The sequence below is a fragment of the Cannabis sativa genome, chromosome X (assembly GCF_029168945.1).
Source record: "Cannabis sativa cultivar Pink pepper isolate KNU-18-1 chromosome X, ASM2916894v1, whole genome shotgun sequence".
In the NCBI taxonomy this organism is placed as follows: Eukaryota; Viridiplantae; Streptophyta; class Magnoliopsida; order Rosales; family Cannabaceae; genus Cannabis; species Cannabis sativa.
The window spans coordinates 4,349,710-4,359,661 of record NC_083610.1 but is presented as its reverse complement, the minus strand read 5'-3'; the positions used below and the strand labels follow the sequence as shown (position 1 = coordinate 4,359,661).

The 9,952-nt window shown below is 31.5% G+C and overlaps 1 protein-coding gene and 1 non-coding gene across 2 annotated transcripts; one reads left to right on the top strand and one right to left on the bottom strand.

Moving 5' to 3' along the window:
* Positions 1–966: 966 nt before the first annotated feature.
* On the bottom strand, positions 967–6,582 carry LOC133032540 (uncharacterized). The gene has a single exon (XM_061106517.1). It carries the CDS (start codon positions 6,545–6,547, stop codon positions 1,223–1,225), a length of 5,325 nt encoding a protein of 1,774 aa, XP_060962500.1. The 5' UTR covers positions 6,548–6,582; the 3' UTR covers positions 967–1,222.
* On the top strand, positions 5,961–6,067 carry LOC115721505 (small nucleolar RNA R71). The gene has a single exon (XR_004012524.2). It is a non-coding gene; the product is annotated as a small nucleolar RNA R71 (small nucleolar RNA).
* Positions 6,583–9,952: the final 3,370 nt, after the last annotated feature.

Here is a 9,952-nt window from a genome sequence, read left to right as displayed (position 1 = left end):
GGCTGTTGACTTTGACCGAGAGTGGGATTTGCATAAAGCTCATCAGATTTTCTGTTTGAAATTGTATTTTAGCCCCATTTCTTCAATATTTCTCCAATTTATTCCTAATCTTTACCACCAATTACACCTAAAAATACATAAAATAAATTAGAAACTAAAATAAAATTTTAAATAAATAACACATAACATATTATCATAAAATAATTATAAAAACATATAATAAACTATAAAATAAATATAAGGCTAATAAATCCAAAAATAATTAAAAACTTACTCAATTAATTAAAAACTTAAGAACTAAGCCAATTTTTAGTTAAAAAAATTGTGAAAAATAACTCTAATTTCTAGAGTTATCACAACCCCAAACTTAAAATTTTGCTAGTCCTCAAGCAAAAGAAAAATTAAAAACACACATTTTTTTATTTTTTTTTATTTTGGTGATATCAAAAATGTCCTCAAAAATTGCACATTGAAAATAGCTTATATAAAATATGAATAAAAATTAAGCTTATCTAATTAATTCAATAGTCAATCTTGCTTTGAAACTATATTTTAAATTCTAAATCTAAAATCTATTCATCAAATTATTATGTGAATTTTGAAAAAATTATTGTAACAAAATATTTATTTCACATAACAAGATGAATAATTTTTCTTTTCAAAATTTGATTTTTTAGCAAAATTGACCCAAGAATTAAAAATAAAGCTTAAAAGAGATTCATATTTTTATAAATTAAAATCAAACTCAATCAAGGGTATTATCATAGGAAAAGGGGATATCACCAAAGGGATTTTTTTTTTTTTTTTTTTTTTTTAAGGCATAAATATATATATAGAAAATTAATATATATTTTTTTTTTTGGTTTTTTTTACTAGAAAAATAATAATAAACATTTTTTTTTATATTTTTTTTAAATTATATAATATAACTTATTTAGCATCCAAACAACAATTTTTAAAAGTGAAAAATAATACTCTACCATTTTTAAGCACATGAAAGAAATAACCATAGGAACTCACCACCCCAAACTTAATTTATGCATTGTCCTCAATGTATCAAATTACAAATATAAATTGAAAGTAAAAGAGTTGAGAGTTTAGAATGGTCATACCTCATCTTGGAGCAATGTCAAGAGTGCAACAAAAGGGAAACAAAATCAAAAGAAAAAGTTAATCTAAAACATAAATTAAACACACATTTACCAATAATTGATAAGAGCAATCAATGATCATGGTAAATTGGATCCTCAAGGAGGATTTCATCCACTTCCACATTTTTCAATTCTAAAAATGGTTTCAATTTTTGTCCATTAACTTTGAATACATTACCATTATTAGGATTTTCAATTTCAATGGCTCCATGTGGAAAAACAGTGCGGATAATGTATGGACCTACCCATCTAGAGCGTAACTTTCCCGGAAAGAGATGCAAACGAGAATTGTATAAAAGGACTTTTTGACCGGGAGAAAAATCTTTTCTCAAAATGTTTTTGTCATGGTAAAATTTCATTCGGTCCTTATACTTTTTCGAATAGTCATATGCATCATGCCTAAGCTCTTCTAACTCATTCAATTGAAGCTTTCTTTTCTCACCCGCTTTGTCTAAGGAAAAGTTTACTTGCTTAATAGCCCAATAGGCTCTATGTTCTAACTCAACGGGTAAGTGGCATGCCTTCCCATAAACAAGTCTATAGGGAGACATTCCAATGGGCGTTTTGTATGCAGTACGATATGCCCATAATGCATCAATGAGTCTTAGGGACCAATCTTTCCTAGTGGGGTTGACAGTTTTCTCTAAGATGTGCTTAATCTCCCTATTTGATATTTCAACTTGACCACTAGTTTGTGGGTGATAAGGTGTAGTGACTTTATGTGTAATGCCATATTGTTTCATTAAATGTTCAAAAGGCCTATTACAAAAGTGTGTACCATTATCACTAATGATGGCGCGTGGTGAGCCAAATCGTGAGAAAATATTTTCTTTCAAAAACTTAAGCACAACTTTGTGGTCATTAGTGTGACATGCAATAGCTTCTACCCATTTAGACACATAATCAACACCAACAAGAATGTATAAACTACCAAAAGAATTAGGAAATGGACCCATAAAATCAATACCCCAAACATCAAATATTTCAACAATAAGAATAGGATTCAAAGGCATCATGTTTCTCCTAGTTACACTTCCTAATTTTTGACAACGTTCACAAGATTTGCAATACAAATAAGTGTCATGAAAAATAGTAGGCCAATAAAATCCACATTGTAAAATTTTCAAAGCAGTTTTCTTACCACTAAAATGTCCCCCACATGCATGATCATGACAAAAAGATATGATTTTAGATTGATCACAATTTGGAATGCATCTTCTTATTATTTGATCAGGGCAATATTTAAACAAATAAGGATCATCCCACATGAAATTTTTCACTTCAGCATAAAATTTAGATTTATCTTGTTTAGACCAATGAGAAGGAATTTCACCAGTGACCAAATAATTGACAATATCAGCATACCAAGGAAAAGAAGATACATGCATGAGTTGTTCATCAGGAAAAGTTTCAACGATAGTGGTGGAATCATGATTAGTTTCAACAACAATTCTAGACAAATGATCAGCTACAACATTTTCAGAACCTTTTTTATCACGTATCTCTAAATCAAATTCTTGTAAAAGCAAGATCCAACGAATTAAACGAGATTTAGCATCTTTTTTCGACAAGAGATATTTCAATGCAGCATGATCAGAATAGACAATTATTTTAGATCCTAACAAATAAGACCTAAACTTCTCTAATGCAAACACAACAGCAAGCAATTCTTTTTCAGTTGTAGAGTAATTCAATTGAGCTTCATTTAAAGTTTTGCTAGCATAGTATATTACATGAGGTAACTTGTTAATTCTTTGTCCTAAAACAGCACCAATTGCATAATCAGAAGCATCACACATTATTTCAAAAGGAACGTTCCAATCGGGAGGGCGAATAATAGGTGCACTAGTCAAAAGGGATTTCAATTTTTCAAAGGCAGCATGGCATTTATTATCAAAGACAAAAGCATTTTCTTTTCCAAGTAAATGACATAAAGGGCGTGAAATTTTGCTAAAGTCTTTTATGAATCTTCTATAAAAACCGGCATGGCCTAAGAATGATCTAATTTCTTTTACTGTCTTAGGTGGAGGAAGTTTTGAAATAAGATCTACTTTTGCTTTATCAACTTCTATTCCTTGAGATGAAATCACATGACCTAAGACAATTCCCTTTTTAACCATAAAATGACATTTTTCCCAATTAAGAACTAAATTCATTTCTTTGCAACGAATTAAAACAAGAGAAAGATGGTGCAAACAATCATCAAAAGAATTTCCAAACACAGAAAAATCATCCATAAACACTTCAAGATTTCTTTCAACCATATCAGAAAATATTGCAATCATACATCTTTGAAATGTTGCAGGAGCATTACAAAGACCAAAAGGCATGCGACGATATGCAAAGGTCCCAAAAGGGCAAGTAAAGGTAGTCTTTTCTTGATCTTCGGGGGCAATAGGGATTTGGTTATATCCCGAATACCCATCAAGAAAGCAATAGTAAGCATGGCCAGCTAATCGTTCAAGCATTTGGTCAATGAAGGGTAAGGGGAAGTGGTCTTTCCTAGTGACACTATTCAACTTTCTATAGTCTATACACACTCTCCACCCAGTTTGGACTCTAGTAGGGATTAACTCATTTTGTTCATTTTTAACAACAGTGATCCCAGACTTTTTTGGAACAACTTGAACAGGACTAACCCATGGACTGTCAGAAATAGGGTAAATGATCCCTACATCTAACATTTTAATTACATCATCTCTTACTACCTCTTTCATGTTTGGATTTAATCTTCTTTGACTTTCTCGGGAGGGCTTAGCATTTTCTTCTAAATGAATTCTATGCATGCACACAGCAGGGCTAATTCCCTTAATGTCTCCCATGGTCCAACCTATGGCCTTTTTATGTTTTCTAAGGATATCTAACAATTTTGTTTCTTGTTTTTCATCTAAATCAGATGCAATGATAACAGGATAGGTGTTAGACTCTCCTAGAAATGCATATTTCAAAGTGTCGGGCAAAGGTTTGAGATCTAACTTTGGTGGTTCAGGAGTTGACTCAACATGCTCTAATGGAATACATGGTTCAATTTTGGCTTTCCATTTTTCAGTATCCATTAGTGGGGTAGACTCAAGCAAAGAATTGACATCATGAATAAAATCATCAACATTTAAGCACATTCCAAACATTTTTGCATAAGTTTCAAAAGATTCATTCATGTCCATTTCAAACATATTTTCCGTGTTAATCATGTTTACTTCATGTATTTCCTCACACTCAACAGACTTAGCAACATTAAAAACATTCAATTCAACAGTCATGTTTCCAAAAGATAATTTCAATACACCATTACGACAGTTGATAATTGCATTAGATGTAGCTAAAAATGGTCTACCTAAAATGATGGGTATTTGAGCATGAGCATTTTCAACAGGTTGAGTATCAAGAACAATGAAATCAACAGGAAAATAGAACTTATCCACTTTAATTAAAACATCTTCTATAATACCTCTAAGAATTTTCACAGAACGATCAGCTAATTGAAGTGTTATAGAAGTTGGTTTTAATTCTCCTAGACCAAGTTGCTTATAAACAGAATAAGGCAATAAATTCACACTAGCTCCTAAATCAAGTAAAGCTTTGTTAATAAAATGATCACCAATGATGCATGAAATTGTTGGACAACCAGGATCTTTATATTTCACAAGGCTTTTGTATTGAATTATGGAACTAACTTGTTCAGTTAAAAATGCCTTTTTTGGAACATTAGTGTTTCTTTTAACAGTGCAAAGGTCTTTCAGGAATTTGGAGTAGGCAGGAATTTGTTTAATGGCATCTAAGAAGGGGATGTTGATACTTACTTGTTTGAACACTTCTAAGATGTCACTATATTGGTTGCCTTTCTTGATTGGGAGTAATCTTTGTGGAAAAGGAGCTTTTGGAATGGAAGGAAGAATTTGATCATTATCTTTTGACAAGTCATTTGTGTTGGAACTTTGAGGTTGGCTTTGGTCTTTTTCAACTTGAGGTGTGTAATCGGGTTTGACAATTTGTTTTCCGGACCTAAGAGTTGAAATAGACTTAGCTTCTTCTTTATGACTTGGAATTCCTACTTCATATTGGCCTTTAGGATTTGGGACGGGTTGGCTAGGAAATCTTCCTTTTTCTCTCTCAGTTACGGCATTGGCAAGTTGACCCAATTGTGTCTCAAGTTTGGCAATGGATTGAGATTGATTTTGCATGATTTGTTGGGTGGATTGCATGAATTGTTGTAAAGTATCTTCTAAAGAAGGCTTTCTTTGTGAAGGGTAAGTTTGACTTGGTTGGGCATGATTTGGATTTGGCATGTTGAATTGGTTTCCTTGGTTCATTTGTGGTTGGTTTTGTCTCCATGAAAAATTGGGATGGTTTCTCCAATTAGGATTGTATGTGTTTGAAAATGGGCTATCATTTGGTTTACCATATGAATGTAATGCATTAGCCTCTTCGGAAAATGTTTCAAGAAAAGAAGGACATGATTGATCATTATGACAAGTACTAGCACAAACCTCTTTTTTAGGTTGAACATGAGAATTCATAGTTTGACTTATGACTAAGGCTTCTACTTTTCTTGCTAATTTTTCAAAAGATGTTCTCAAATCAGTTTCTTCTTTAATTTCATATTTTCCTCCTCTTTTAGGTGAATTATTTGCTCTAGACCTAGGCTCAGAATAATTCCATTGTTGTGAATTAACAGACAATTCTTCAAGAGCTTCCCAAGCCTCTTGCCCTTGTAATTTCAAAAATTTTCCGGTATGCATAGATTGAATCATTTGTCGGTTTGAAGGGGTTAAACCATCATAAAAATATTTTTCAAGTCTCCATTTTTCAAAACCATGGTGGGGGCATTTTAATAATAAATCTTTAAATCTTTCCCAACATTCATAAAATTCTTCATTATCTTTTTGATAAAATTCGGAGATTTCTCTTCTTAAATTATCAGTTTTGGACATGGGGAAAAATTTGGCAAGAAATTTATTAAAAAGTTGATCCCAAGTTGTTATGGTTCCGGTTGGAAGTGAGTTTAACCAAGCTTTGGCTCTATCTTTTAAAGAAAAAGGAAACAACCTAAGCTTAACCGATTCATCCGAAAAATTTTGAAAACGAAAAGTTGAGCAAATATCTAAGAAATCTTTTACATGCATGTAAGGGTCTTCTCTTTCTAAACCATAAAAAGAAGGCAACAATTGAATGATTGAAGGTTTAAGTTCAAAATGAGTGGCATTAGTAGTAGGCAAAACAATGCATGATGGAGCATTAGATGAAATAGGTGAAAAATATTCAAGTAGTGTTTTTTCTTGCGCAATATTAGGTTCTTGTTCCATTATGCTTAATTTTTCAAAAACACTTTTGATTTCACCTAAAGTTACTACTCTTTTTACCAAACGATTTTTAGAATCACGTTGCCAATGATGCATGCAATGTCACAAATTTCACAAAGAAACACAAATAACACACAAATTTCACAAAGACAAATTTCTGATGTGGAAGATCAGTTATAAACCGCAGCCACAGAGCATACTTATAACACAAAGAGATTATAATTTTTTTTTTGTAAATTTTTAATTTTTCAATTTGTTTTTTTTTTTTTGGTTTAACTTGTTCCCAGGCCTATTTGATTCCACTTTCTCACGACTTACTAACAACTCCGCGGGGTTAATTATTAAGTGTGGATGGGAACTTTGCCAAATTTCCTTTAAGCAAAAATTGCTTATGTTGAAAGAACAAGCTTTGTTTTTAATTTTTTTTTTCAAGTATTTTCTTAAGCAAAGTAAATAAAATTACAACGAAATAAATACAATAAAAAAAATTGACAATAATAATGATAGATAGTTATATTAAAGTTAGGAGGCACAAAATGCCATCAACTAACTATAATAATAATAGTAGTAGTAGTAGTAATAATGAAATTTTAGGAGGCACAAAATGCCATCAACTAAAATGATAAACAAAAATAAAAGCTAGGAGGCACTAATGCCATCACTAGAGGGGATAATAGGAGGCAAAAATGCACTCAACTATCAAGTATGTAGGAGGCACAAAATGCACTCAACTACTAAAAGAAAAAAAGAATAAGAGGTTAGGAGGCAAAAATGCACTCAACTAACAAATAGGTAGGAGGCACAAAATGCCATCAACTACCAATAAATATGTATATATATAGTATATAATATATAATATATAACAATATATATATGTATAATTATGTATAACTTTCTTTTTTTTTCGATTTTTTTTAAACTTTTTTTTTATGAAAATGAGAAAAGAAAAAAAAATAAATAACTAGTAGAAGAATATTACTTACCTTGTAGAAAGACCGTTTCTTTCTTGCAACTCCCCGGCAACGGCGCCAAAAACTTGTTGTCCTCAAAAGTGAGTGTTTTAATATTTATACTCGCAAGTGCACGAATCGTTTCGGAATATAGTGTTCATGTAAGTGCAAGGTCGAACCCATGGGAGTTGACTAACATCAAAAGAAACTATTTCAAACAAAATAAGAATATTCTAACCTAGCTCAAAATATTTGATGGGATTTTAGTTTTGCAAAATAAAATAAAAGACAAGTAACTAAAATACTTAAGATTGAAGATGAGTGAGAATGAAAATGATTTTCAAATAAGATGTGTAAAATAAGATTATTAAGATATTAGAATCCACAAAATGCAAGTTCAATAATATTTATAAGTATATTGATTCCCAAGTTTTAGATATAGTTGAAATAAATCTCACCATATTTTCCAAAATATATTTTTCATTTAAGTACAAGTTATTTTCAAAAAGGTAGGATTTTTCTTCACTTATAAAATGTATAATTTCTAAGCATTAAATGTGTTACAATTTAATGAAACTACACAAAATCAAAGAAACTATGTTTAGGCAAAATATAACACTTATATTCTAAGAATTAGATGTAAACAATTTAATGAAAGACATTTAATCAAAGAGTATTATATTTTTGCATAATGAAGAACTAAGTAGAAATATGCTTTAACAATCAAAAATACATGATATTGAAGATGAAAAAGACATATTTTTGATAGAAAAATCCATGAACTTTATAGCACAAATGGGAAATCAACATACAAACATAAACACTATCTAGTTACATTTTGCTTCATCATCATCTTAATAATCTTGAAAAAAAGATTAGAAGCTCATAACTAGATAAAAATTACAAAAGATAAACATACTTGACATGCTCTTCAAAGTGTAAAAATGGTAGAAAGTAAATGGTAAAAATGAAGAGTGTGGAATGGAGAAGTGTTTTGGGTTGAAGAGGTGTTTAGGGGGTGAAGAGATGTCTAGGGGGTGAAGAGATGTCTTTTGAAATGGTCTTCCAACACCATATTTATAGGCAAAATTAGAGAATTAAATTAATCAAAATAAATAAATAAAATGATTAATTTAATTAGTGTTGGGAAGAGAATAGATAAATAGAGTATGTGTAAGAGTATTGGAAAAAATAAATGTTTTGTAAGGATGTAAAAGTAGTGAAAGGATAGGGTAAAAAATAAAATAGGAATGTTTATTTAGGTGAAATAAATTGAGAAGAGTAAATAGAGTATTTATGTGTAATATGTGGGAGAAAATGCAATTTTTGGTGTTTGTGAATATAATTTTGGGATAAAATAAATCAATTAACACTTCATTTCTTTCTTCTTCTTTTTCTTCTGCAGGTGCCACTTGGCGCGAGCTGGTTCGTTGGGAAGGCTGATGAGGCGGGACGTGGCGCTGGCTGGTAGGCTGGGCGCTGACGGCTGGGGCTGACTGGGTGCATGCGTGGCGGAAGGAGAGGGCTGCAGCTGCTCGTGGGCCCCGCGTGGAAGAAAAGCAGCAGGAGGATCTGGCGCCCACTTGCGCCTGTCTGGAGGTGAGGTGCACTCGCCCATCTGGGCCGTTAGATCTGTAGGCGGACGGCTCTGATTGGCTGTTGACTTTGACCGAGAGTGGGATTTGCATAAAGCTCATCAGATTTTCTTTTTGAAATTGTATTTTAGCCCCATTTCTTCAATATTTCTCCAATTTATTCCTAATCTTTACCACCAATTACACCTAAAAATACATAAAATAAATTAGAAACTAAAATAAAATTTTAAATAAATAACACATAACATATTATCATAAAATAATTATAAAAACATATAATAAACTATAAAATAAATATAAGGCTAATAAATCCAAAAATAATTAAAAACTTACTCAATTAATTAAAAACTTAAGAACTAAGCCAATTTTTAGTTAAAAAAATTGTGAAAAATAACTCTAATTTCTAGAGTTATCATACAGTTACACATTTAATGGCCATTAATTTTTCCTACATTCCCAACATGTATATTGCTCTATAAAAGCATATCCCTTTCTAATTCATAAGTGCTCTTGTCTTCTACTTCTCTAACAATTAAAAATTAAAGGCAAAATTCTCTTATTCTTAAGTTATAAATATGTCTACTAGAAAGAACAAGGGAAAATTTCCAATTCTAACTCCTGAAGAGCTCAAGTAGGAGGATGATGGCATAATTACTCCTCAAATGCAGAAAGTTCTAGACGCCGATAGAGCTTTCGAAAAAGAACGAAATTGGAACGAGTTAAGGTTGATACAACTTGAAGCACAATTTAGCAAAACTGGTGTATGGCCGGCTCCACCTCCAGGGTTCTCCGAAGGATGTCGACGTTGTAAATTAGGCATTTTTAATGGTAAACCGGTGAAGCCTGGAACTTTATGCAAGTATTACAAGTCTCACCCACAAGCCAAACAATTTTAATAATTTGTTATTTTATGGCTTGTGGTGAGTTTTTATTTAATGTTTGTTTTTTCTTATGAA

Excerpts from the sequence above, each read along its gene's own strand:
- LOC133032540 (XM_061106517.1), bottom strand. The coding sequence starts at position 6,547 with ATGCATCATTGGCAACGTGATTCTAAAAATCGTTTGGTAAAAAGAGTA.